Consider the following 23,614-nt stretch of genomic DNA (forward strand, 5'->3'; position numbering starts at 1 on the left):
ACTAATTACACTCGTATTGGGTGTGTGTGTTCAGTAGCTAAGTTTAGTGCACATGTAGTTAGTCAACTAATGTGACACCTAATTTCTGGGGCTCCGCCCCCGTGACGTTTCATCTTCCACGAAGTTCGAATTTCATTACACCTCAACCTCGATCTCAATACTGAGTGTTTGAGGCGTTGTGTCTCCTGCGATTCTTCAAATACCAAATCCCGATCGGCATCGAATTATGACTGTCCTTTCACCGTGACACCCTACCTGCAGCTGTCATCTGCTTAAGCTCCGCCATGTCCGAGTCGCGCTCCGGGCCAGTGTCACTGACACGGTATCGACCTATCTTGTACCTGTTCACCGGTGTTGCAGCAGCCTACGCCCTTCTCTACATTCATAACAATGTAGTCTCGCCAAATACCTCACAAGCCCCCTCCGCCGCCGAGGCGCCGTGCGCCGCACCAGACGAAGCGAAGCCGAGGAGCTAGCAATCACAGAAACCCCTTCTTACCGGGCAATCACTCATCTGGAGCAACTGGAACGTCAGAATGGTGTGTACGGAACATTTCGGATCGAGACAGAAGATGGTCGGCGTGTGGAGAGCGGCCTGCTCCCATCATTGCTAGCAACCCGTGACCAACTGATGGAGGAAGTCGGTGTCCCGCCTGCCCATGCGGAGCGTATGCGTGAGATGATGGAGGACACCTTTCTGGAATCTTTCCTTGCACTTGATTTCCCCGCCTCACATACCCTTCCTGAAGACACGCCCGAGCGGGCGTACCTGACTGAGCAGCTCCAACGACGAGGAATCTCAAGTGCGGGAATCGAGCGGGCGCTTATCCGGTTCAACGCCGATAACAACTACGGAGATGAACTGCGTCGGCGAAGACAAAATGGCGAACGTGTCACCCTTTCGACGTCGACTTTCCCCGACGTGGCTCCTCCGAATCCTGATGGTGGAGAGGCAGGTGTAGACGACCAGAGCGTTTTCTCTTGGCGTGATGGGAACAACGATGGATCGCCTACTCGGGAAGGCCAAAACCTGCTCAATTTGCTGTATCACATTGCGGAGGACCAGGCACGCAGAGATGGCTACATTCATCGAGGTGTCACTTGCAATAGCTGCGGAGCCATGCCTATTCAGGGCATCCGCTATCGGTGTGCCAACTGCATTGATTATGATTTGTGTGAGACATGTGAGGCAATGCAAGTGCACATCAAAACACACTTGTTCTACAAGGTTCGAATCCCAGCGCCGTTCCTGGGAAATCCGCGTCAATCACAACCTGTCTGGTATCCTGGAAAACCTGCCATGCTCCCACGAAGCCTTCCACGGCCGCTGGCGAAACGCTTAACCCGAGAGACCAACTTTGAAAATACTGAGCTTGATGCGCTTTGGGACCAGTTCCGTTGTCTTGCAAACTATGAATGGGCAGATGATCCTAACAAGCTGTACATGGCCATTGATCGAAAGACTTTTGATCGGTGCTTTGTGCCCAACACATCTATTCGACCACCTCCACCAAGTCTAATTTACGATCGCATGTTTGCATTTTATGACACCAATGGTGATAACCTCATTGGATTTGAAGAATTTCTGAAGGGGTTGGCCAGTCTTAACAATAAGAGCAATGATGAGCGGTTGCGACGTGTTTTCCGTGGTTATGATATCGACGGCGATGGGTATGTCGAGCGAAAGGACTTTCTTCGAGTCTTCCGAGCGTACTATACTCTCAGTAGAGAACTTACCCGTGATATGGTCGCCGGCATGGAAGATGATTTCCTTGAAGGCGGAGCTCGCGATGTTGTTCTTGGTAGCCAGCCCATTAGTTCTGCATTTCCTGGTAACATTCCGTCTGGTGAGATTTCGCGAACTGGTGAAGGAAAGCGTGTTAATATTGAGGGTGACATGGAAATTTCCGATAATGGTGGAATCCTACGACGAGACGGTCACGATACTGGGGACCGACACTCGGTTGTGGGAGACGCTGCTGCTCGAGAACAATTCGGTCGAACGAGGCCGATTTTCCCATCTACTTTGCAGCTCCCAGGTACTGTGTCGATTCGTCGTCGGTCCATCGTGGAGCGCGGCCAAACAGGTGGTGGGGACAACGATGAAGATGAAGATGGCAGTGACTCGGATGAATCAGGGTCGTCGGTTGCTAGTGGCAGCTGGCCACCACCAGAGCATATTCGTGAGGAGGATATTATTGAGGCCCTCGGAACGTATGTACCCCCTCAGGAGATCAACGATCCGATCGATAGGGCCCGCATCGTGACAACAGTGTACAACAGAATGCGCGAAGAAGATCAAAGAAGAATTGACGAAACCCGCCGAAATGGAATTGACGAACGCTGGCGACGTCGCGCTTTCTATACCGACGAGGAAGACGGCGCCACCATCCCGGAAGGATATCAACGAGACCCTACTTTCGACGACTTGAGCGACGACGAGTCGATAGATGAATCGCCAATCGACTCACACCCACCATCACCTCGCTCACGTTCTTCTTCCAAGGTTCGATTCCAGGATGATATTACTGACGACTATGACGTTCGATCCAACCCGTCCACATCTTCTAGGAGCATTCCCGTTGGTGAGCGATGGGGTGGCTTCGAGATTCCAGAGGTTGAAAGAGATGCCGGTAAGGAGATCTTGTACCAAGTCACGCAGCAAGGCTTCAATGAGCTTCTTGATCTCCTTTTCAAACAAAAGGAAGATCTGCTCATGGAGGTTTATCGAACCCGTGCGGATCGCAAGACGTGGGCTCATGAGATTGAGCTCGTGCGAATGTCTCCCCCGCCCCCGCCACCTCTCAAGGAACCTGAACAGGCAATAGATGAGAAGGACCTTCAAGATGTTACAAATGAAAGGTCTCTTGATGAACTGCTGCAACGTGCCGGTTACGCTGTGCAAAGTCCCACTATAGCACCAGTATTTGCACCTACGTCTACGGGTGCGGTGGCATCGGATGATGATATTGAACCTACGCACTTTGCCGACCCCGAGAGTGAATTTGAGCATGGCCAAGATCTGTCTTTTGATGACTCCGACACTGCTTCGGTCACCAGCTCCTCCCATCCGGATGGCCAACTCGATATTTCCGATGCCGCGTCTTACAGTGATTCTTCCGATGAGGATTCAAGGCCGATCATTGATGAGCTTGACGACTATGATCCAACCCTCCCACAATTTCGTCCGGAAACAGAAACACTCCGCCCCCGGCTCTCTTTCCGCGACGAGCCACAAGTCATCACCGATGGGCCAGGCACCGAATCACCCTCTCATACCTCAAACTCTGATCTCCCAGAACAACTTCGCCTTGAGCCCAATGGCACAACCTCACTGCCCGCCCCATCATCACCCCACTTGTCCTCTCCAGGAGCTGAAGAAACCGCCCCCAAACTCACTCTCCCTCCCTCTCCCATGCAGCCTCTTCCCCCTCCAAAAAGATCGCCCACTCCACCTCGAATCACTAGCACCCCTCGTCGGCCTTCCTCACGAACCCTTGCCCGTTGGGCATACCTGAATCAGGTCGAGCGCGAAGCCAAGGAACGTGGTGGAAACGGTGGAAGACTCAATTATGACGAGTTTGCCCGTCGAATGGCAGCTGATAAGGGGCGCCGGCTGGCATTTGTGGCTAGTTGGATAGAAATGGCTAGCTTTTGAGTACTGCCCAGGTACTCTTCTGGAACTTTCGATCCGTGTACATTAAAAGAATTGTGAATTTATTTTTCTTCGGAATCACTCCAGGGCTTTGGTTGGGAATTTTGTAAGACTGGCTGCCCAGGTTGTGCGAACCTATGCATAGTCCACTGAATCACTGATCCCTTTCGGGCATTACGATTTGTCATTTCAAGTCACCTGTTGGCACCACGAGTATTGAGCAGCTGCTTGGTCTGTAGCTACCTTTTATTGACAAAAGCACCGCAGCTCACAGACAACATGCCTCATGAGCCCCGCGGCTGTATTAATGTATGTCAGACGAACCGGTCCGGGATCATCATCACCTAACTAAGGATTGAAATCACCAATCAGCTGCTGTCGCGGAAAGACACTAATTACTCAATTACTAGGACTAACTTTTATAGTCGAGAGCACGGCGGATCTATACGAGAGAACCGCGTCTTGGCAGCTGATCACGCATTGCCTCAGCCACATTTGCTTCAGAAACTCACAATATTAGAGACCTTCCCCCCTAGCTATCTCGTCCCTAGAGTTTATCAAGACAGATTTTGCATTCCAACCCGCAAGGTGACTTGATCGCTATTCTAAAACTTCGACTGAAGGTCCTGGATTCTCTGGAGGAGATTGCAGAGAATGTTGAAGGAGGTTAATTGGGGCTGTATTGGACATTTACAGATATGTGTACACCTGGGAGTAGATCTGAGGTAAAAATTCAATGGATATATTAAGACACTTATTACCGCACATATTCAAGTTCGAAGACCTTACGGCCTTCCTTACCACACCTAGCCTAGAGCCTAAATATTAAAACAGAAATAAGCCGCTAACTAACGATTAAATTTAATGTATGTTTTAATAAGTATACCGGTCTTTAAGCCCTTGATATGCTCATTCTGAATAGTATAGATTTATAAAAAAATCTTGACCTTAAACCACCGTGGAATATCCGAGGTCTGTCTTAGAGAAAGATTTAAGATAATGCTAGATGAGATCTATTAAGAAGATACTATGCTAGGCGGAAAGGGTATAATAAACTTTCCAAGCAGAAGTCGTCAAGATTAATTCCTGGAAAAGAGAGCATGGGAAATCCACCTAGAACCCCTCATACTAGGTTTTGGCAGAGGTTCGCATATAAATCAGGCGGGATAATACAGTAGGTTTATGCAGCAGTATTCAGCCCCATGTCTTATTGATCAGGAAATGTAGGCTTCTCCCGTAACATCACAGGAAAAGAAAAGGCGAACAAGTCAAGAACAGCCTAAACAAAAGGAGGGTGAGTTAAAAAGGAGAAAAGGAGGATCAGTCTCTATAATGCCATGGCTGTGTGAAGAACCCTACTGCTCCTTGGTCGATGAATCTGCTTCGGTACTCTCCAAAGGATCAGTTGGACTCCACGGCATTTCAAGTAGACTCATGACCCAAGAATTTCCTTCGGTGGAGCTGGTCGTTTATGCGGCAACTCCGGATGTGGTGTGATATCTGTTTCACTTCCCTGCTTCAAATAATCTCTAGAAAAGTCATATTACGCATGACTAGCAGTAAGTTACGTGAGATCTTTTCAAGGTTTGTCAGTGGCTGGATGGTGTAGTTGGTTATCGCATCTCGTTGGCACCCTCGTGAATTATGAGATTAGGTTTAGCGGCTGGTCGTCACCAAATTCACGTATTTACTTAAAGGTGGTTTCCGTAGAGTGATATATCAATTGGCCGGATGGTGTAGTTGGTTATCACGTATCGTTAACACCGATAAGGTCCTGGGATCGAGCCCCAGTCTGGTCATTCTTTTTTGTCTTTTTTTTGTTTCCACACTGTCGTACACACGGGAGTGGTGGAGCTGAGCGTGTTTTGCGGGAGCCAATGGTTAACCGCGCTGCTTCCAGGAAAGGGCAAAGGGGTGGAATGAGGGAGAGAACAAAACAAAAGCAAAGCGTTTTGTTCCCGAAGAACACAGATTTACACATCACAATACATAGCTATAAGGCTATTTCACATGTTCACGGCTCTCTTGGAAAACGACATTAATGTTTCAAAAGGCCAAACGGGAAATAAATATATTGCCACGTCGCATACATATACACTCCCGCGACACATCTCACCCGGCTTCCAATCAACTCTTCTCCATATCCTCATTGCTAGAAGAGGCCGTCGGCGTCACGCCAGCTTCTGCAGGAACGAATCCGTATTGCACAGCGGCTCGCTCAATATCCTCATTGGAGAGAAAGGGTAGTTCCTTTGCAGCACGCACATAGCTAATATTCTCTGAGTACCCCTTTGCAAAGATCACATCGATCTCCTCCAGCGATCGACCAGCAGTCTCGGGATAGAAAAAGTATATGACGGGGAAAAAGCAAGCGTTAATGCACGCAAAAAACAGGTACGTACCCCAGCCAATATTTCGTACCATGATTGGTGTGACCATCACAATGAGAAAATTGAAGGTCCAGTTCGTGCAAGTAGATAGAGCATTTGCTTTCGCACGGGTCCTAATTGGCGAGATTTCCGCTGGATAAAGCCAAGGAAGAGGTAACCAGGTCGCCCCAAACGAGGCGATGTAAATGAATAGACCAAGCGCTGCACCCTTAGCTGGTCCGGGTGTACCGGGGATCAAGCAGGCAAATGTCAAAACCATTGATAGACATTGTCCAACGGTGCCACTGAGAAAAAGCTTACGACGGCCGACCCTTTCAATCAAGAACCAAGACATACAGGCGAAGATCGAGTAAACGATCATGTTAACGCCACCTAGAATCATTGACATGAAATCCGTTTGGTTGAGAGATTTCTTGAAAAGAACTGGAAGGTAATATATGACAGCATTACATCCGCCAATTTGTTGAAAAAATTGAGAAGAGGATCCGAGAAGCATACGTCGGAAATGTTGCGTCTTTCCGCCCGTGAAGACAGCAGACATCGGCGTCGACTTGGCTGCTTGGCCAGAACTATGAAAATCAGTATCGGAGAATTGACAGAACGCGGTTCGGAATTCCAAGTGTCGGGATGTAATTGTAGAACATACGCTCTGATTGAATCCAAAATAATAGTCTTTTGAAGCTGGACATCAGGATGAGATATCTCTTGAGCGGCAAGCGCGGCGATGATCGTCTCACCCTCCTCGTATCGTTCCTGAATAAAGAGCCAACGAGGTGATTCCGGAAGAAAGAACATTCCGACAATAATAAGTAGACCAAAAACAATCTGGAAGGCGATCGGAAAACGCCAGGTGAGATCCGGAGAACCATATGAGGCCCCAAAGTCTATCCAGTAAGAGATAAGTGTGCCAATAGCGACTGTGCTTCCTTCGATACAGATAAGAAGACCACGGTTGGTGGATCTCGAGCACTCAGCTTGATAGGTTGGAATGGTCGAAGTATTCATTCCATTCCCAACACCTGTCACAACTCGGCCCACGCAAAATTGGGCCAGAGGGACGTGGCCCTTGAATGCAGTGACCTGGATAATTACGCCAATGACCATGACAGTTGCACCGAGCATGATTGATTTGCGCCGTCCAAGCCAATCGCCAAAGACCAAGCTAAAAATGGCTCCTCCAAGGCATCCTGCAACGTGGTCAGTCATGTTATGAAATATCGTTGATCTGACGCTTACCTAGCTCGTAGATGGCAGTGACCACACCTTGCATGGTTGAATTGTCCTTGGTTGCGGTAAAAATATCATTGAAGGGGTCGGCGTCGATGATACTACTCATGACACCCTCTGTATACGTTGGAATTCATGTGAGTACTCTTCGGGGTGATGTGAGTGTAGTGAACATACGGTCATAGCCAAACAATAAAAATCCCATTGTGGCACAAGCCGTCACAGCTCTCATGAGCCATTTGCCAGACAAGCCGGCAAATCGAGGGGAAGACATGTTGGGGGTTCACTATTTGGTCCAATGCTTCCTAGACCTTTGTGGTGAACTTATGAGATAATTCCGTGCCAAAAGATTGGAAAGCCGAATATAGTAGACTCAAAGCAAGATGGGCAAGGAAGAAATCAAACATTCAACCACTTCGGAATACCCCGTATTTATGTCCACAAGGCTCCAGATACATGTGGGGATCTGGCTTGGGGAATGGGGCTCATCAAGGACATCCGACGACTCCGCCTCATAGTGTAACTGCACCAGGATAGGCTGAAATCGAGGTCCAAAACTCACTAACACCCTGCACATGAACCGCGTCTAAGGGGAAACATCTTAGCTTGCGTCATTGGCTGCTACGGTCCATCAAAAATAGCATATTGATTGGATAGAAAAATCAACCGCCAATATAGCAGTATTCCTTAGGCTTCCAGCCAAGACGTGAAATTGGGGCAAAATGCATGGCACATGGTTAATATCCATGATGTCGTGGTGGGATTGCAACGCCAATATCTGGAAAGAAGGCTTGCTTAAGCTAAAAGGATAAAGTTGCGACTTTTGAACATGGGGCATGCGTAGATTTCAGGGTGTTTTATGCCCATTGGGATTCACAAATTGGAAATATCAAAGACGAGAACCGAGGGACAATATGGATGGCTAGGAAAATAGTCTGCTAGCAAGATGCCTTGCCGATCCTCATGAAATTTCGAGCCAAGATGTTGACTTTCATGGGGGCGATGATAATGGAAGGTTTAGCGAGGAATACAAAGCACAGCGTGGCTTAGGTCTCTATTGTGGTAACTCTGCGATAGCCTTGGCATGGATTGGACGGGCACCGCATAGGCTAGTCGATTGGACCCTACTAAGCGGGCGCAAAGGCCCCGAATTGAAGGTTCTTGGCCATACTTGGCGCCAATGCTCCGCCAATATTCCGTCGAGACCCTCGCCAGCTCTACTCTGCGGTATAATCGGGAACTAAGTGCATTCTTTATCCCGAGGTTTGTGCTCAAAGTCCACCTCTGTTTTGAATGGATGTTGTTTCGAAGCGTTAGCTAACTTGCGTTTGAGTTTTGATTTTCCTTTATGAACAGAAATGGCCTCCAGTAATTGGAATGTGTCATGTCGCTTAATTTCGGGATGAATCATATTTGGTTTGATAAGTACGTAATAGGTACAGCCTATCCGAGATGCTATTCTTCAGAGGCCTTAGGCTGGTCTTGGGCTGGGGCACCTGGGAAGCGAGTGCCCTTGTCCTTGACCTTCTTTACTTTCTTTTGCACAACCGGGGGCGGGTAGGCCTTCAAAGTAATCTCCTGCCATTCCGCGGAGGCTTCGTAGGCCGCCTGTATAGGTGCCATAAGGCTGATCAGACCCGCTGCCACAGCAGGCTTGAGGAGTTGTGGCGTTAACTAAAAGAAAGTCAGTTATCATGATAGGGAATGATATAGAGATATGAAACATACGATATCATTGGTGTAGTCCGCTGTGAGTTGCTTGATATCAGTGTAGATTAATGGCTCCTGCTCTCTTCGCTCGACAATGAACTCCTTCTTGCCCTTCAGTTCGGCGGCAGGCAGGAGAACGTATTCCACAAGTGCGATAACTCCGTTGTCTTCAGCGACCCGAGGGGCTGCTTCCGCTTTGCGAATCTTCTTCGAGATGCTATCAGCGGAGTCTAGAAGATCAATCTTGCTATCTGTTGGGTGTTAGTATTTGTAGCAACGTTTAGCGGAACATTCTAAACCAGATAGGAATTACCTTCAATACTAGAACTCATCTTAGCACCCTTCAATCCGCTGATCATAGGGTTGATAAGATGCGCGCGCTAAATTTGTTCGTAAGCCGATGTACATCCTCAAATGTATAGGAGCCATACCTTTCGGTAACCGAGCTTAGGTAGCCATTCTGTGGCAGCAACAAAGAGTTTCCTCTGGTCCATACCTCCGAACTGGCAATCAACCTTCAGATGCTCCTCGTCTAGCACCTGGAGCACCGGGTACAGAAGACCACTCAGAGGAGCATTGTCAGTCTGTTTGACGACCTCCGCGCCAGCTTTCTTAGCATCGGACTCGGAAATCAAGCTTGAAAGGCGGTACACGTCCATAACGTATTCGGGGCTCTTCTGGTAGGAGCTACCAAGAACAAATGTCAACTTGTCAGTGGGGACGCCGACAGACTGGAGAATCGCCGTGATGATCTTTTCGTAGTACTGAGCACGGTTCTCGACAAGCTCAAGCGGTGCCTTCAGGTTATCGAGGAAGCCATGGATATCGGCAAGCAGGACGATGACATCGCATTGGGCACGGAGCAATTGAGCGATCTTCAAAGCAGCGAGGAAGTATCCGACGTGAGGCCTTCCGGTAGTGGCCGTTCCTAATGTCAAGTAAAGGTTAATTAGGGTGTCAATGCCTGTGTATCTAAACTGACTCACCCCAGTAGATACGGGGGTTGCGGCCCTCCGCGAGGATGCCCTCAATGATCTCGGGGTTCAAAACCTCCGCGAGATTTTCGCGAATGAGGTCGAATCGTTCTTTCGCTGTCAGTTCCATCGCGACGGAGTATGATACTTGTGAGCACAGGGAGAGGGATGGCTGGTGGGATGGTGGGATGGTTTTCTCAAGTGGGACCAGCGGAATAATATTTGATCCGAATGTAATTTTGACTCAGAAGGTGCGGTCAAATATGGCAGAAAATGGCAGAACCCCTCGTCTCTGCCGGCGATTAAAATATACGCCAATCATAATGTAGGAATCACAGGCGGTAGAAGCAGGGGTATCAACAGTTGCGTCATGTAAAGATTGTCTAGATATGAATTTGTATAGATATCTTGCAGTCACAGATGAGTCATACTTGATGACACGATTCTCTAACGGGATTTTATCAAGGAACGTGTCAGGTGGTAACAACATTGGGCCCATGATACTCGGAGACTTCCGAGGGGTTTCCGGAAGCTTTCCGCAGTACATCGAGGTTCCGCAGCCCTCTTCGTAGATATTTTGGGAAGTAAACCCCTTTTTTGTGTATCGGTTGACAGCGATGCAGTGTTAATTGTCATTAAGTAGACAAGGCGCATGTATTGAGCGATACTATCAAGTTCATATCCTGGTATCTAAAGGCTACACGTAGTATTTACTCTCACACTAGGCTCTCTATTGTGATCATCACGACAACAATACTTAATGAGTAGAGCAATACGGTATATCGATACCGATCAGGCTTTTTATGCCCCCAGCTGGCCAAGCAGTTCAATCTTATCCCAAACTGAACTATTGATAAGAGGTGTATATGGGGGCCCAGGTGGCATTACAGTGCATGTCAGTGAACGTCCCGTTTTATTTATGCTTCAGCCATTTCCCACATCCACCGTCTCTCTTACACTCATCACAAACATAGACGCCGATATTCAGTGGCGAGCTCCCGAATAGGCATATGATAGCTCTGTGAGAGTCAAGTAACATCACCTAGGACATGATTCTTCGAGCTTATAATAAAATATTATTTCTTACATTCAACGTCATTTTCCTAATCTCCTAATATCTCAATCATCCGTTAAACCAAGGAATGGAGACAGCATCCACTAGCAGAAGCGGTATAAGGATAAGCTTCAGTGACCCATTCCAAAGGTTGTCGCGACCAAGCAATGTTTTTGTATCTCTGTGACATTTTCAGAACACAAGGGCATGTGAGCAATAGTGTATCTAGATCCCCCAAGTTGGTGCTGAACAGTTCAAGAAGATGCAAATCATTTTTTCTCTCATCACATAAATCTCCCCTAGTATTATCGAGAGGATTGTCGGCCTTGAACTCCACAGCACTCCAACCGGAGAAGGCCTAAGGGGCGACGGTACGTGAGAATATCCCAAAAAAAGTTAAAAAAAAAGACAAAACAGTATCTACCCCAAGCTATTGCACAAGCCATTGCAAATGGTATGAGATATGAAGATATTCAAAGCTGTGGGCGATCCGTTTACCTCTGGAAGGAATTTTCATTGTTCAGATCTGGTTGTCGTGGAAAAAGCGAGGTGGGATCAATGGATCCTGCGGCAGCGGCACAACCCGAGGTGTCAAAAGTACTGTCCATTAAAATCCTACGGTAATTGGTTCCTCTGCCCCAACTGTGGAGCCCATTTTTGGAGGGAGGCATTTGTGAGGGGCATGGCGGGGGGCTTTGTATACCTTGTATCACGCCAACAAGCAGGAACAGTCTATCGAGAATCAACCTAAAAAGAAACGGCTCAGAGTCGGAGTGAGGTAGTCCCCGAAATCATAAGATTCCATGTCGCATTAATACCGCCTTCTGTGTCATGCGTTAATAGTCAGGAATGCGTATCGGCAGTTGACGGATCTTACGCAACCTTTGCTGACCTTTCTCTCACACTTTACACCACAGGCGCTCTTGAAATTCCTGGTACAAGTGACCCTCCACGCTCGACATCAACATTGAATCATGGCTACCAGTAAGTCTTGCGCTTCTATGGACTGTGGAATGAGTTAAGTACAATTGAGACTGAGATATCATGACAGCCGGTACAAAGTCCTTCTGTCACAAAGAGTACCCACCGCGGGCAGATCTGCGCAAAATGATGGACCAGCAGCCTCTTCCCACCCTTGCCCCTGGATTGATCGGTTCCACTTCAATGACAAGTGATGAAGCAACGAGCCAAGCGCGGGCGGTTTTGGATATTTTCAACGCTGCTTTGGCTGTTGATGATGCTAAAACATTGGAGAGTTGTTTCTATGCCGACCAGGCATACTGGAAGGACCAGCTGTCTCTAACCTACCACTTGCGTACATTCAATACTCCAGGTATTATTGCAGCCGGTCTGCTGGAAACGGCAAAGCTCAGAGGCATTTCAAAAGGCATCGAGATAGATGGGTCGGCTATGCTCCTGCCAGTGACGCCAACACTTGTAAGTGTAACACAAGAACCTACTGGATTTAGTTTGCAAATAGTTGACCTCACAACTTGAACTTCGATAGCAATTCATTGACTGTCCTCTTGTATTCCAAACCAGCTCGCCAGCTACAACTTGCCGTGGAAAGGTCATGCTCTTGCCGGTGAAAGACACTGGGTACAACAAAGTTGTGTGGAAAATTTGGGTGTTGTTTACTCGGCTCGAGAGTTTGGATATACAACCCGAGGATGAGATACTGCTTCGGTCCCCTCGAAGGCAACTCGATAATGCAGAGAGCTTTGACACGGACGTCTTCATAATTGGCGGTGGAAACGCGTAAGATGGAACAATTAGAAGCCATTGCCATAGTGTGTTATTGCTAATATTGATTCGAACAGTGGCGTCACTCTTTCAGCCCGTCTCAAGGCACTGGGCGTAGATAGTCTCTTGGCTGAGCAAAATCCCCGTGTCGGTGACAATTGGGCTCTTCGATATGACTGCATGAAGTTTCATATTCCGACTTCAGTCTGCGATATGCCTTATATGGGTAAGGCTGCTGTTCCATGCTGTTGTTCAAATTAATTCTTCAAGTCTAGAAAAACGAAATGCTGACAAGAACTAGAGTATGGTGAAGAGCTCCGAACTCCCAATTTCCTTACACGGCAGAACTTGGCGTCGCAGGTCCAACAATATGTGGAAAAGTTCAATCTCAACATGATAACTTCGGCTAAGATTCAATCCACTCAGTATGATGAGAGCGCGAAGAGATGGAAAATTAACTTTCAAACTCCACATGGAAAGAGGACAGCAGTGTCCAAACAGCTTGTCCTGGCGACGGGTTATGGATCGCAAAAGCCCAATCTACCGACTATAGCAAACAGAGAAATTTATAGGGGCATTAGCATCCACTCAGCTGAATACAAGAATGCTACGGCATTGAAGGAGCAGGGTGTCAAGGTGAGCAATCTGCAAAGGAGTTCCTTATGAGGCTTCCACTGAGTAGACAAGACCGTAATGATTATCGGGTCCGCGAATACAGCCTTCGATATTCTCGAAGAGTGCCATGCTACAGGTCTCAATTCGACAATGAACGTCCGCTCCCCAACGTATATCGTTCCGTTGGACTATGTTTGTCACAAAAGCAGTCTTGGTGCTTATGATGGCGGTGTTGCAGCTGCAGATAAACTTTTCCTATCCTTGCCCTCAGTAATAGAGGGTCAACTAGGGCGTGACCTTTTTGCAATGTTTGCATCAGCAGAGCCAGAGCGTTATGCAGCTCTCCAGGCAGCTGGGTTTCCTGTCCTTGATAGTCGAGACCCCAACTGCGCCTTGATACACAACCTGCTCGAGCGCGCAGGTGGGCATTATGTCGACGTTGGTGGTACCAAATTGATTGAAGAGGGCAAGGTGGGTATCAAGGCTAATGCCGAGCCTGTCGCGTATACGAAGACAGGCCTCCGTTTCTCTGATGGTAGCTGCGTTGACGCAGATGCTATCATTTGGTGCACTGGGTACGCCGATGCGAATGTGCGTGACACTGCCGCAGAGATTTTGGCAAGCGCATCTGCTGTTGATGGGGTATCCAGTGGCGTAGATGATGGGATTAAACATCTTCTGGGCCCTCGAGAGATCGCATCTCGCTTAGACGCAACATGGAGCATTGACTCTGAAGGCGAAATCCGCGGCATGTGGAAGCGCCATCTAGGCCTTGACAATTTCTGGATCATGGGTGGCTACACGCAACAGCACCGATGGCATTCACGCACCCTGGCGCTTCAGATAAAAGCGGCATTAGAGGGTATTTTGCCTCCCGCTTATCGGGATACCCCATTTCCACGCGTGGAATGAACGTAGTCGTATAGCTTCGGAAAGGTCGCGCACTGTTGTTGAAGCCTGAAGTATTTCGGAAGGATCCCGGGGAAGCTGCGATAACCCAGTGACTTCATGTTTAATGAGTTTCGTAGCGCAGGTTTAATTCAGTACCAAAAAAATACCTTTGCGAGTATGATTCACGCCGCCTTTCTGGTTCTGATCTCCCATACGGAGATTGTACCCTTAATATCCAATTAAGTCACATCCTCGGCGCGACATTCGCCACGATATTTTGATGCTGCATGCCCTTCAAGAAGTTAAAGCCTTGCACAGGTCTAGCTCTGGGTAGAATATACCGTAAATGGGCTTCAGACACTCGTACTTACAACTAGGGGATAAAGTATGTTTGTCTGAATTAGAAATACCCTTCCGTCTTGCAGTATCTAAGCTTCGTCTGTCCTAAATTTTCTTCCCTCTTGATCGTAATGCTATTTATATTTCTTCCTGCATATCAGTATGGGCTGTAGCAGAGAATAACAAAGAGAAAAGAAAGAAAATTGAGAACTCTCATGCTCAGTGCTCCTGTGCGGACGTAAAAAAGCCAAGGCGTTTTTGAAAGATACGTGATAAGGGGAACCGATAGAAGGTAAAGTACGCCACAGTAAGCCCGAACCAAGAGTCACATCAGCGTATGTCAGGAAAAGAGAAATATTGAGCAAGAACATCCACGTGCTGCCTATGGAGGGATACGCTAAGATGGAATAGGGATAGCGGGACGCCAGTAGTTAAAACACACTGGCGCTAGTAATTCTGAAGTCAACCAACTGTACTTATACCGAATGCTCGGCAACCCATGCCACTTTTCGAAAGACACACAGAGCAGTGGATCCGTGCTAACCTTGACTGGAGAACGCTATTGACTTGGCGGAGCTGAAATGTTTGACAGCTGGACATGCGCCAGCGGTCGATATCCACCAACATGGAATAAATAGCCTCGAAGTCCATCTTATCTATTTCGGCTCACCTCGAACGCCAAAAACTGGGAGGACGCATACACAATGAGCGTGAACGTTTTTGGAACGATTGTGGATCCAGCCGTCACTCCTCTCCATGGAGGAGAGTGTGGAAAGCGTCTGGTGCCACATGTTATTGACGCGACGGCCAGCGCAACTCCAGACGCCGAGTGTTTTTCAATCCCACGGACCCCTGGCCGCCCTACCGATGGGTGGAAGGTCATCACCTGGGCTCAAGTTGCCAACGCCGTCAACTATGTAGCTCACATGCTCATTAAAAAAGGCGGAAAACCGGAACCCAGGACGTTTCCCACTGTCGCCTACATCGGCCTAGAGGATCCGCGGTACACAGTCTTTGTGGTCGGTGCAGTTAAGGCCGGCTACCAAGCCTTGTTCATCTCACCACGTAACTCGGTTCAAGCCCAGCTAAACCTGTTCGAGAAGACCAATTGCAACCTACTATACCATGATTCTCAGTACGCATCCTTGGTTAAGCCATGGGTGGATGGGCGACCAGGCATGGAGAGTGAGGCTATCGCACCATGGGAACAATGGGTTGCTGAGGAGGTGGCGCCATTTCCATACCTCAAGACCTTCGCTGAGGCTGAATGGGACCCTTATGTAGTGTTGCACACAAGCGGCAGCACCGGCCTTCCCAAGCCGATTGTCATCAGCCAGGGCAAGCTTGCCTTGAACGATCTGCACCGGGCCGTCCCGCCGTATGAGGGAAATTTGCCATGGCTGCCGACGTGGACCAGCTTTGAGAATAGCCGTTACCTCCTCATCTTCCCTCTGTTCCACACCGCAGGTATCATGACCTCAACCTTGTGTGGCTTTTATTATAATGCACCAATTGCGTTCCGTGACCCATCGGTGCCGATCACCGGCGACAATGTTGTTGACTGGTTGCAGAACTCGAACCCGGGGTGGACACTCATGCCCCCAGCTACACTGGAACAGATGTCGCGCTCGCCGGTGGCCATAGAGGAGCTTAGAAAGCTGAATGTTGCAGGATTCGCCGGAGGTTAGTCTCACTACATACAGGAATCTTGAAGCGCTGCGCTAACTCCGATATTCTTTCGTCGCAGGCAATGTAGCTCCCGTCCCAGCCAACCACTTGCTAAGCGAGGGGGTTCACTTGGTCAATGCCATAGGTTCAACTGAGTAAGTGACCTATATGCAAGTTTTGACCCAAAAAATACTAAAGCTAAACAGATATATTTACTTCACTTATTACTCACAGCCTGATCCCGCTCTTTGGGCGTGGTTTATCATCCCGACGGAGATGATAGGCATTGACTGGCGACCTTTCGGTGATGGAACATATGAGCAAGTCGTTGTTCGTCAGAATAAGGACCACCCTGGGCTGCAGGCTTGCTTCTATGTCTTCCCTGAATTAGACGAGTTCAGCACCAAGGATCTTTACCGACCGCACCCAACTCTGGCTAACCACTGGACCTACGTGGGTCGGGCCGATGACATTATTGTCTTCTCGACCGGAGAGAAGCTCAACCCGACAACAATTGAAGGCGCCGTCATGGGCCACGCGGGAGTCCTTGGTGCCCAGGTTGTTGGTACCAAACAATTCCATGCCGCCTTACTCATCGAGCCGGTCCAGCCTCCTGAGACTGAACAAGATAAACAGCGGTTCATTGATGAAATCTGGCCCATCGTTGAGAAAGTCAATATCGAGACAGTGGCTCACGGCCGTATATCTCGCGAATATATCTTCTTATCGGACCCGGAACGCCCCTTTCCCCGCGCCGGAAAGGGTACCATTCAACGTGCCATGACGGTCAAGGTCTACGAGAGCGATATTGAGAAGATCTTCGAGGTCGGGCGTGACGTGACGGCCCTGGCAGTCGACCTTGATATCTCATCTCAACCAGCTTTTGTCAATGGGGTGCACGCCGCGATACAGAGCGTGACCAAGTTACCTACACTGGGCATGGATGATGATATTTTTGCTGCGGGTGTTGACTCACTCCAAGTAATTCAACTGGCACGGGTCCTTCGCGTCAGTCTAGCGGCAGCCGGTGTGCAGTTCAGTGAATCCGCCCTTGAGCCGCGGACCATTTACACCTACCCCACGATCACGCAACTGGCAAAATACGCTTACTCTCTTGTATCATCCCCCACCTCCGCCGCCGCCGTGGCGGATGATAGCGCAGTCTGTCGCGCCCTGGTGGACAAATACACCCAAAATCTCCCAGCCACTATCCCCAACAAGCCCGCTCCCGCTGACGAAAGTCAAGTCCTCATCATCACTGGTACTACCGGCACGATAGGCTCCTACCTACTGGACATAGCCATAGCGAATCCTCGAGTACGCCACATTTTCTGTCTGAACCGAGCCGCCGACGGCCAGGCCCGCCAAACCGAGGCGAGTGCATCCCGAGGCCTGTCGACGGACTTCACGCGGGCCGAATTCCTCCAGGTTGATCTGGCCGAACCGACACTCGGTCTGGCAGCTGATAATTACGACCGACTCGCACGAGAGGCAGACCGCGTGATCCATAACGCTTGGCCCGTCAACTTTAATCTTTCGATTGCCTCCTTTGAACCACACCTCCGCGGAGTTCGAAACCTAGTCGACTTTGTTGTGCGTGCCCAAAAAAATGTGCCAATCACCTTCATCTCCAGCGTAGGCACGGTGGACCACTGGCCGAAACCAAACGGAGTCGTGCCGGAAACTGCTCTGGAAGACTGGTCTCTCGCTGGAACGGGATACGGTCAATCCAAACTCGCCAGTAGCATGATTCTTGACGCCGCAGCTACTTCATCTGGCGTGTCGAGAGCCATCATTCGGGTCGGACAGGTTGGTGGTCCGCGTGGAGCACAAGGCCAATGGAATCCACAGGAGTGGGTGCCCAGCTTGGTGCGCAGCTCCGTCTACCTCGGACTTCTGCCTGATTCTCTGGGCGCAATGGGCCACCTAGGCTGGGTGCCGGTAGAGGACGTTGCCAATGTGGTGCTGGAGGTATCTGGGGTGACCGCCCCTGTGTCTGTGGATGAGTTCCACGGGTACTTCCATGCGTTGAATAAGAATGTCACAGATTGGCCAAATCTGGTACCCACTTTGCGCGAGTTCTATGGCGAGCGCATTAAGCAAGTGGTGCCATTGAAGGAATGGGTAGATGCCTTGGAGAAAAGCCAGGTGCATGCTGGGGATGTGGAGCAAAATCCTGCGGTGAAGCTGCTCGATACGTTCCGTTTGGCTGCCACGGGCGCCGGAAACGCTTACTCGTTTGCAACAACGCGCACTGAAGAGTACAGCTCCACTATGCGGCAGATGGAGGCGGTTTCACCCCAGTTGATGAGACATTGGTGTGAACAATGGAAGTTTTGAGCATGTATTCTTGACGCTTCAATCGAAGTACCTGGGGCTAAGCTAGATTCTGGCAACTATTGATAGACCTAACATATAAATGATGAATTAAAGTTATGCATAAAGCCTTCATTGCTCAACTGTCATCAGTATTTGACTCATTGGATCTCAACCCTCATCTGGGCACAATCGTCCCTAGATAATAGTTCAATGCCTCGCGACACATTCATCAACTGATGATATTACGTCACATTCCAAAATAACTGGTCGATAAAATATATTGTGAAATTACCACAGAATTTCAATAACAAAAATTTCGAAGGTAGAAATGATTCAAAGATATCAACATCTGCTCATATGGTAACAATTGAATTTGATTAAGTCCGCAAATCATGGCCATCCCCTTACATTCCCCAACTGATCTCGCTACAGCCGCGCAGACGGGGCTTCAGCGCTTTCTTCTTTCCTCATTTTCTTTGATAAGTTTTTACTGGCCCAGTCAGCAATAGCCATGTTGGTGACCATTGGGTTCACGCCACTAGCACTTGGGAAAATCGATGCATCGATCACATATAGCCCCTTGGCGCCCCAGACCTGGCACTCGGGGTCAACAACACCTTTGGCTGCAGTGCTAGCCATTCGGCATGTTCCCATCTGGTGTGCACTGGAATAGAAACATTTCTCGACATTGAGAGGCGATTTCAGACGGAGTTCATCAACCCATTTCTGGAATTGCGGATCATTCACACCCTCATCAAATTCGTCGGATTTTGAAGTCCGCTCGGATCGATAGAACGGTCGCATATCTGCGTAGGAAGTGTGAAATTCCTTTGCGCCGGAAACATATGCTATCTTCGCACTGGCAATCAATGCTTCCAGACCGCTTTGTCGATCGAATGCCGAAGGCGTGTACTGTACACGTATCCTTCCATCAACGGGATCTGGATAGACCCGCCCACTATCTCGATCTCGGGTGATGGAGATGAAGCTTGTCATGTGGCTTAGATTGGCACAAAACATCTTGTAATCGAGTCCATCACGCCAGGGGAAGGTTGGGAGATAAAGTGGCGGCAGTGTGACGGTTGTTTCGACCTTAGCACCGTGGCCTCGGCCATCAAGGTTTTCGAAATCCTTGACCACAGTGGTCAGAGCAGAGCCCTCCCAAGGTCGGATCTCATCGTCGAAGACGGCGGCGCCAAAGAGCACTATGCAAAAAGTTAGAAATATTCCATTGAACAACCCATTGAAAATACGTACCTGGGTGCAAGTGAAGATTTCGACCGATGTTCCAATTTTGCAAGCCGCTACGAAGAAGTAAAAGAGGACTGTTGAAAGTGCCACATGACACTATCACTTTCTTCGCTTTGATCGCAATCTTCCGTTTTGTAGCATTGCCCTGCTCCGGGACTAGATACGAGTCTCTCGGGGTCCAGGTTCCTTCCACACCAGTGGCAATCTTTTCTCTGCTCAAAAATCCACCTGTTTCAGTGAAGGTAATCTTGTCCGCCTTGAAACCTTCCATGAAGATCGCACCAGCCTTTGCTGCATCCGCCAGCCAGGTTTCAGTTGGTCCCTTCTTGCCTGCCGCGGCGCATCCCATTGTACAATATCCACAGTAGTGCTCTTCATCGCCAGTATTCTGTGGAACGACATCGACATCATATCCGAGCTTTCGAGCACCATCTAGAATGACTTGATTTTGCCGGCTGTGTTTAATGTGCTTCGAATTAACACCCATACGATCACAGACGCGATCCAGGGAGTTCTGGAACTCGGCGGACGTGAAGAAGGGCAAGCCTGAATCAGCCCACTCCTTGCGTACGAAGGCTTGGGTTTGCAGTGAACAGGCCCAGTTGATCGTGCCGCCACCACCCCAGGTTGAACCTGCGAAGAGGGCAACCGATGCATCATCAGTAAGAGCTGAGCCCGCTCCTTCAAACATGTTCACAAGACCTTTGCTGGTTTCCATGGGGAAGTAGCTCGATGGGTAATGGTATGACTTTTCGACGACCAAAACGCGATGACCTGCTTCAGCAAGGTTCTTAGCGGTGACAGCACCTCCACAGCCGCTGCCTATAATCACCACATCTGTTTCGATGATTTCCAGGTCGTTGCCTGGGGGAAACTGTAGAAATTCGTATTCGAAACCGTCGGCGGGCTTCCCGTGCACGGGAACCCGAGGAATTCCCACAGCGATCGGCAATGTAGGGCTAGATATCATCCATGTCTTCTTGAACATGGCCAGCAAAGATCTGTGGATGAGACGAATAGGGGGCAATCGAGAAGACCCCCATGCAGTAAAAATTTGTTCACGGACTTTCAATGGTTGTTTTTGGATTGGAATCATCGAACCAGTCAGGAGAAGTGCCCCCGCGCGAGTGCTGTAGGATGCTTAACAGTCAAAGTTTCCCGTCGCACGACACAAATGACTTACTTGAGAACATCCAATATCATACACAGTCCTTTGCGGCCTTCTTCATGGACGTCGTTTGCAAAGAGGCACTGCAGACCATCTCTGAATCCTTGAAGAGACGAGACATCTTCTTGCAGATAGGCCCTGGCTACGTCTGTAGCGTTGGACGCCTTGATGTTTACCGCCAGTTTCGACACAGCAGATTCAAATTGGCTGTCTGTGACAGCTTTTTGGCTGGACGAAGCGTCTCCACTTACGCGGACAGATGGTATGACAGTATCAGCCAAAGCCAGAAGTGTCTCCCATTGAAGATCAGTCAGAATCTCATTTGTAGGCACTGGAGGAATTGCAGCTTCAAGTGGTGTGTATGAAGACATTTCTTGGAGAAGCTCTGCCATGTTGCTTGTTGCCCACAATGAGAATCAGACTGTGATTTTGCTTTCAAGATAGATGTATGACGAAAAGACAGAAGAGAAGTAACTGGTCTGTCAAGCAGATTTTGAGATAGATGATTTTATCACGATGCCAGAACAGAAGCGAACCAAAGAGAAATTAGGATGAAGGGGAATAAGGTAGGAAACATAATATCGGCCAATTTGTACTTGTCCCTTCCCGGACTAAAATTTGTTTTATCTTATACCGACGAGAATCTAGATTACGGGGTTTGAACTGTTGCTTCTTGAAACGTTCAAAAATGTTATTTCCTTTCCAATCGCCGTGATATGAGTTTATACAATTCAATAAAAGACTACCTTGCCTCTTTACGCTTCGTAGAGAAACGAGAACGAATAAATATCGAGCGTTGAATTATGCACTTAGTGCACGCAAGGAGGAAAAGTGAGGACACGGTCTTAACACAGATAAACCCCGCTGAGAGATCTGTTTGTATTTTGGGACCTTCGGAATAGCCGGCAAACCTCTGGCACGAACCAAGCCACATTTTTGAAGTGGTGAAGTTTGGCGTTTTTCCTTCCCCCCTTTCAGCCTAGTTCGTGGTTCGCCGGGAGGCTGGCTGAAACGACGACCTACTAGTAACCACTAGTCTGTTAAGACTAAGTGTGTGAACGGCTGAGAATCCACATAGAGATGCTGCTCTGCTCTACTGTTATAAAAAGAAAAAAACTCGTCAAGAACTTGATTTTGAATTCTTGATTGCTGCTGCCTCGTCCAAAATTATAGTCTAGGAACGTTTACGTAGCGGATATTTCGGTGAGGGCTGAGCTGAAACCTCAACGTCTGCTGGTTGTTCTTAAAATATCGCTAAGGAGGAGGGGATCGCCAACAAATCCACGCTAGCCACGTCTCGGTATCTTCGGGTCGTCTAAAAAATCCCGATTTCCCTTGCTGCCCCCGCAGCCCCAGATGTTCGGTTCTAAATACCTCTACGTATTTTACGCCTCAGTTACGGCACGTTTCGAATGCCAAGCATAGTCTTCCCCTCCCTAAGGCTGATGTAAACCTGCCTTTGCGATCCGGACTTCACTCGGCCTGCATTATAGGAATAAAGGGCTATTTACGAAGTAGAGTTCCAATAGAAGCGTAAATGCACCATGTAATTTTGACCGAGGAAGAAAATGAAGAGATAATACGTTGGATTTAGGCAGGAACTCAAGATTTCGTTCAGATGAACAAGAAACAGAACAAGATAAGAAAAGAACATAACAAAAAAATTAATAAAACCAAACAAACCGAAAATTGAGACCTTAACGGCATCACCGAGGGCCATCAGCAAATTACAGTACAGGAATTTACCCGGTGCAGCCAATGGTAGTCAGGCATGGGGTGTTTTCTTCTGTACGAGAGAAAAGTGAGAATATTTGATGAGATTTTGACTGATAACGGTATACCAGTCTATAAATGGCTTAGCGGCTTGAAGCCAGCTAAAACACACTAAAACTAGTAATTTTGAGCTGGTCAAATCTCGAATCTTGTGGCTTACACAGGCTGATCTGTACTAGGCTGACGAGAGGTCGCACAGCCACATTGTATACAACCCGGTCAACTCATACGACTATCTCCAATGTTCTATTCAATAGATTCCGACAGCGAGTGAGGTTTATCGGCCAAGCTGTTAACGCCCGTGAGAATATTTGCAAAGATGATGCCAATTCAACGAAGACTATCCGGGTTTACAATAAGACGGCCGACGGTCCGTCTTAGAATTACGTATATGAAGATCCACGGAGCCTCTTCATAGTTAACTCAGTACAGATTCGAATGAATTCCACAGAAAAAGGGTGCAGATAATTCGCATATGCTTTAACTACACTCCTTTCGACAAACAGTTGTTAAGAGAAAAATATCTCCAAGTCCGTAATGCCCAATTGACCGGTGCATGGATATAGAATTGACGTTGAGATTAATACTACGCGTTAATTAAATCCACTGGCCGAGCGGGAATAGCTTTGAATTCAGATCCATGCCTACATATCGAGGAAGCTTATGATAGGTTTCTATGTAGTACATATTACATCAGAGCCTCAAATACGTATTTCAAGTTCATCTCTTACATTCCCTATGGCAACATAAAACATCCAACGAGCCCTTTTCGGCCCTGTCTCCAAATATAATCGTTATAAAAACAATACGGAACACCCTGAGATAGTACGATGGAAA

The 23,614-nt window shown here is 48.3% G+C and overlaps 7 protein-coding genes across 7 annotated transcripts; 4 read left to right on the forward strand and 3 right to left on the reverse strand.

Annotated features, from left to right (window-relative positions):
• Positions 1–284: 284 nt before the first annotated feature.
• On the forward strand, positions 285–3,658 carry N7484_004654 (EF hand domain protein; the record flags this gene model as incomplete). Its single annotated transcript, XM_057115074.1, is given in 2 exon segments — positions 285–439; positions 454–3,658. The coding sequence occupies 2 exon segments, from the start codon at positions 285–287 to the stop codon at positions 3,656–3,658; spliced, it is 3,360 nt and encodes a 1,119-aa protein (XP_056975214.1).
• A 2,124-nt stretch (positions 3,659–5,782) lies between these two features.
• On the reverse strand, positions 5,783–7,546 carry N7484_004655 (hexose carrier protein; the record flags this gene model as incomplete). Its single annotated transcript, XM_057115075.1, has 4 exons — positions 5,783–6,614; positions 6,692–7,232; positions 7,282–7,389; positions 7,450–7,546. 4 exons carry the CDS (start codon positions 7,544–7,546, stop codon positions 5,783–5,785), a joined length of 1,578 nt encoding a protein of 525 aa, XP_056975215.1.
• A 1,181-nt stretch (positions 7,547–8,727) lies between these two features.
• Positions 8,728–10,086, reverse strand: N7484_004656 (tyrosine--tRNA ligase TYS1; the record flags this gene model as incomplete). Its single annotated transcript, XM_057115076.1, has 5 exons — positions 8,728–8,946; positions 9,001–9,233; positions 9,296–9,362; positions 9,414–9,910; positions 9,969–10,086. 5 exons carry the CDS (start codon positions 10,084–10,086, stop codon positions 8,728–8,730), a joined length of 1,134 nt encoding a protein of 377 aa, XP_056975216.1.
• A 1,898-nt stretch (positions 10,087–11,984) lies between these two features.
• On the forward strand, positions 11,985–13,419 carry N7484_004657 (uncharacterized protein; the record flags this gene model as incomplete). Its single annotated transcript, XM_057115077.1, has 5 exons — positions 11,985–11,994; positions 12,062–12,447; positions 12,518–12,768; positions 12,831–12,979; positions 13,055–13,419. The coding sequence occupies 5 exons, from the start codon at positions 11,985–11,987 to the stop codon at positions 13,417–13,419; spliced, it is 1,161 nt and encodes a 386-aa protein (XP_056975217.1).
• A 99-nt stretch (positions 13,420–13,518) lies between these two features.
• Positions 13,519–14,280, forward strand: N7484_004658 (monooxygenase; the record flags this gene model as incomplete). Its single annotated transcript, XM_057115078.1, has 1 exon — positions 13,519–14,280. One exon carries the CDS (start codon positions 13,519–13,521, stop codon positions 14,278–14,280), a length of 762 nt encoding a protein of 253 aa, XP_056975218.1.
• Positions 14,281–15,302: 1,022 nt separating this feature from the next.
• N7484_004659 (acetyl-CoA synthetase-like protein) lies at positions 15,303–18,606 on the forward strand (the record flags this gene model as incomplete). The annotated part of the gene is made up of 3 exons (XM_057115079.1): positions 15,303–16,281; positions 16,346–16,421; positions 16,473–18,606. The coding sequence occupies 3 exons, from the start codon at positions 15,303–15,305 to the stop codon at positions 18,604–18,606; spliced, it is 3,189 nt and encodes a 1,062-aa protein (XP_056975219.1).
• Positions 18,607–19,011: 405 nt separating this feature from the next.
• Positions 19,012–21,396, reverse strand: N7484_004660 (GMC family oxidoreductase; the record flags this gene model as incomplete). Its single annotated transcript, XM_057115080.1, has 3 exons — positions 19,012–19,790; positions 19,843–20,966; positions 21,020–21,396. The coding sequence occupies 3 exons, from the start codon at positions 21,394–21,396 to the stop codon at positions 19,012–19,014; spliced, it is 2,280 nt and encodes a 759-aa protein (XP_056975220.1).
• Positions 21,397–23,614: the final 2,218 nt, after the last annotated feature.

Source organism: Penicillium longicatenatum (genome assembly GCF_028827895.1).
Source record: "Penicillium longicatenatum strain IBT 33135 chromosome Unknown contig_2_segment0_segment0, whole genome shotgun sequence".
NCBI lineage: Eukaryota > Fungi > Ascomycota > Eurotiomycetes > Eurotiales > Aspergillaceae > Penicillium > Penicillium longicatenatum.